Source organism: Lupinus angustifolius, chromosome LG17, assembly GCF_001865875.1.
Source record: "Lupinus angustifolius cultivar Tanjil chromosome LG17, LupAngTanjil_v1.0, whole genome shotgun sequence".
In the NCBI taxonomy this organism is placed as follows: Eukaryota; Viridiplantae; Streptophyta; class Magnoliopsida; order Fabales; family Fabaceae; genus Lupinus; species Lupinus angustifolius.
Window position 1 is genome coordinate 2,624,580 of NC_032025.1, and position 4,202 is coordinate 2,628,781.

General features: G+C 31.7%; 1 protein-coding gene across 2 annotated transcripts; it reads left to right on the plus strand.

Annotated features, from left to right (window-relative positions):
* Positions 365-3,862, plus strand: LOC109330620 (inactive LRR receptor-like serine/threonine-protein kinase BIR2). 2 transcript variants are annotated; one of them, XR_002105694.1, is made up of 2 exons: positions 365-1,548; positions 3,553-3,862. XR_002105694.1 is itself a non-coding variant. In XM_019564871.1 (1 exon), the coding sequence occupies exon 1, from the start codon at positions 675-677 to the stop codon at positions 1,491-1,493; it is 819 nt and encodes a 272-aa protein (XP_019420416.1). In that variant the 5' UTR covers positions 365-674; the 3' UTR covers positions 1,494-1,767. The 2 variants fall into 2 exon arrangements, 1 of the variants encoding a protein (XP_019420416.1); XM_019564871.1 differs by lacking the exon at positions 3,553-3,862 and having other exon boundaries at positions 365-1,767.

A 4,202-nucleotide genomic window follows, 5' to 3' on the forward strand; every position in this document is an offset into this window, starting at 1 on the left:
TACTAATAAGAGTGTTAACAAAGATAGGATAATTATTTTTGTTAATTAAGAGTAAGGATTTATCCAGGGAAAGTGTTCTTAAAAATAAAAACAACATGATACTTTTAATCTTTTATCATTCTCGAAAAAGCAAAAACAAAATATTAGAGTGTATTATTTATATACTGATAGTATCAAGACTTATATATCATCAATATATTATTTATATTAATTATATTTAAAGATCAATGATGATAACTAAAAATAAATAAAATAAAATAAGTATAAAAATATTTGTTATACATATTTTTCTCCAAATAATAACTAATTCAATATTGTGTATAAAAAAACAAGTAGATAATGACAGAAATGAAAAGCGTGAGGACCATTCCCCCTCTATCTCTCTCTATATCCCCAGTTCACGCACTCGCTCTCACTTTGGCCTAACAGAATATAACAGAGCCACAACAATAAAGACCAACATCACAACCTTTCTCAACTTTTCCTTCTTATTTTTGGTCCAACCGCACCCGAAGGAAGAATGGGCAAAATAAAATAGATGATGTTCCCCCTTTTTCTTCTTTGTTTGGCGAGGAGGATAAGGAATCATCTGAACCAACCCTGTCCAATATTCTTATTACAGTCAGACATAAAAGAAGAAGAAGAAAAAACATAAACTTGTTTTGCTGCAATAGATGATGGATGTTGGGATTTTGCTGATACTGGTTTCACTGTTAAGAATCGCAACGATTCCAAGTTGTTTATCAGATCCAAGTGACGAATCATGTCTAACCCACCTAAGCAAATCGTTACAAGACCCAAGCAAGAAGCTAGAAGATTGGACACAGAACAACTTCGCCACACCCTGCAAAGACTCCACCACGAATCTAAAAGGTGTTACATGTAACAATGGCCGAATCTTCCGTCTCTCTCTCAATAATCTCTCCCTTAAGGGCACTATCTCTCCCTTTCTCTCCAACTGCACTAACCTTCAAACCCTTGACCTGTCCTCAAACTCTCTCACAGGACCTATTCCCCCTGACCTACAATCCCTTCTCAATCTCGCTGTTCTTAATCTTTCTTCTAACCAACTCGAAGGTGAGATTCCACCTCAGCTTACATCATGCGCTTACCTCAACATCATCGATTTACATAATAATCAACTTACCGGAACCATTCCTCAGCAATTGGGTCTGCTCTATCGTCTCTCGGCTTTTGATGTTTCTAATAACCGTCTCTCCGGTCCAATTCCGGCTTCTTTGGTGAACCGGACCGGTACCTTGATCAGATTCAACTCAACCTCATTTTTAGGGAATAAGGATCTTTATGGTTACCCTTTGCCACCGCTTAAGAGTAAAGGGTTGTCTGTTTTGGCTATTGTTGGGATCGGGTTAGGGAGTGGGCTCGCTAGTTTGGTGATTAGTTTCAGTGGGGTTTGTATTTGGTTGAAAGTTTCTGAACGGAAGATGGCACTTGAAGATGGCAAAGTTAGTCACCATATGCCTGATTATTGATTCAGTATGAGTATTCAATACCGTTAAATGTTAAATTCAATTTTACAAATTCAAGGTATCTTTGATTGAACTTCATTGTTGATGGTTCTGCTCTGAAAAACAAAACTTCACTGTTACAACACCAGTACCAGGGATCTTTTTATTTATTTATTATTTATTTTAAAGAGAGAAGTGTGGTGTGGGTTACCCCATTTTAACTTTGTACTACTCATGAGTTTCTTTAGATCGGTCTTTTTCGATCACGGGGGTTATAATTTACTTTGATTTATTTTCTCTTTTTTCCCTAACTATTCAACATTTTCAATTTTCTCTAGATTCCCAATTCTGATTGGGTTTCTCTATTATTGTATAAATCAGAACCATCTCAATTGCTCTGTGACGGTGCAGCTTTAGTTTATCTTGTTATGGTGACGCATGGATTGGCAATGTGATTTCATGGATTTTCGTTACTCCATTTAGCATAGTGGGTTGGCACTTGTGGTGTACGGTAGTAGGTTAGTTTGTGTGGTACGGGATTGAATTTTTTCATATTAATTAATTTTCTTGTTGCAACATTTCCTATTCAATTTAAAACACAAAAAACAATACCTTAGTTTTAGGGCGATTTCATATTATAAAGTAACTTTAGTTTATTTTGCCTTTATCTACAAGTTTAACTGATTAACAATAGTTTATTTGTTAGTTACAAGTTTAACAATTCAATAGTTAGGAAAAATGTATTCATTTATAATTAGTATTTTTTCTAGAGTTTAAAATTTGTACAATGACAGTGTAATGTTTTTTTTATATTGGCAACATTGATTTGTATTACTTTTGTTTGAGAGTCACAAATCAATGGTGGATGAACAGTTACATTGTCAGTGCATACATATTAAATCATTTTTTTAACATTCATTTTTTATTTTATTTTGAATAATCAATGATAATATAGTGGGAGTGTGAAAACCTGGACATTAGGGCATATATTTTTTTCTTTTTTATATTCCTTACTCATTATTTTTTGTGTTTATTTTTAGGGAAATGTAGAAGAAATGCTTTAAGAGTACTGATTAAGAAAGTCAAAGTATACATATTTATTGTGTGATAAATTTAACTATGATTTCGTTAATGAATATGTTTAAAAATGGTTATTTAGAAGAGTATAAACAAGTTAGGTATAGTATATAAGAGTGTGACTTATTTAAAAAGGTTTAAAGTATAAGTATGACCTTTATGCTATAATAATGTCTTTAAATAGATTAAGAAATCTAATTTTGAATAGACTAACAAATCTACTTTAAAATAGAGTTTTCTAACTATAAATTTAATGTTTATATTATAATTTCATATAAAAAAGTATTTTTCTATTAAAATAATATTATATAAATATTATTATATAATATTAAATATGTTAGCCTATCAGGTACAATGGACCTAAATGGTTCAAAGTAAGTCTCATTAAGTTAGATATGATTTTTAAAATAGTATATATATATAGTTAGTATAAAGATTTATATATATTAATATATTTGAGAATATGAAGAAAAAAAACTCTTCCTTACTCAAATCTTTTTCTCTTTTTTAAGAATATAAGTGTGGACGGATTATGAACTGTTACAAATCTAGTATAATCTGTTATACGTTAATTAATTATCTAACTTATTTCCTTCCAATGCCCTTCACATCATCTCAAAATTTTATAGTAGAATTCCGCTAATACTGGTACCTAGTGCTACCCTAGGTGGCATTGCGCCGTTCAACTGCAGACTTGTCTGACCATATTATGCTAAAATATTAATATACACAGGCATCTATTACAATTTTATTTTATCTTTTCCATCACTGTCAATTTAATTATTACTTTAGTGTGATGCATATAAATTAAGTTAATAATTTAATGTATTAGTTATAATGTAAAATAGTAGAATTTAAAAAAAAAAGTACTTCTTAAAAGTATTAATATTCTTATCATTTTAAAAAAAGGATAATTTGAGTAATTAACGTATTAAGTTGTAACACTCCTAGAAAATAAAACTATAAAAAATAATACTATAAGCGGAAATGAGAGTGGTATTTTGAGCGTGCAGAAAAGTGACGCGTTTTGTCACATGCTCGCAGAATCACAGGTATAGTGCTTTGCCAAATTGAGCTGGTGGGAAACACAAACACCGCATTGATTGGGACTAGACTTTGTTGTTTAATATACTTGGGTTTGTCTCCTTCACAGCCCAACATATACCTTAGTTTGCTCACGTCTTAGAATGTGGCCATCCATATACCCTTACAGCTTAGCTTGATAATATGATTTATATTATTTATTAGATGGCGTAGGCTATTACCAATAAATTGTTTATCAATCTTATGAAGATAATTATTTCTTTTCTTTATAAACTATGATTGGTCTATACAAAGTATAGATAAGCACCACGAGTGCCATTGCCACCACCCTTATTTGTAATAGTACCTCATGAATCATGATGTTGGTCAAATCATGACCACAAATTAAAATCCACAGCCTTAAACTGATGAGGAGTTTATTGAAGTAGTGTTTCTGTTTTAATTTGGCCCATTTTGTTGTTGGTCTATCAGTTTTTAGTTAGTATATTGTAGGGGTGTTCGCGGTTCATTTGGATCGGTTTTTAAGCAAAATATCATCCGATCCAAACGTGTAATTAGTATGCGGTCCGGTCCGGTCCATTTATATTAAGATGTCCGATCCAATCCGGTCCA

Coding starts and splice junctions, on each gene's coding strand:
- LOC109330620 (XM_019564871.1), top strand. CDS start 675: ATGATGGATGTTGGGATTTTGCTGATACTGGTTTCACTGTTAAGAATC.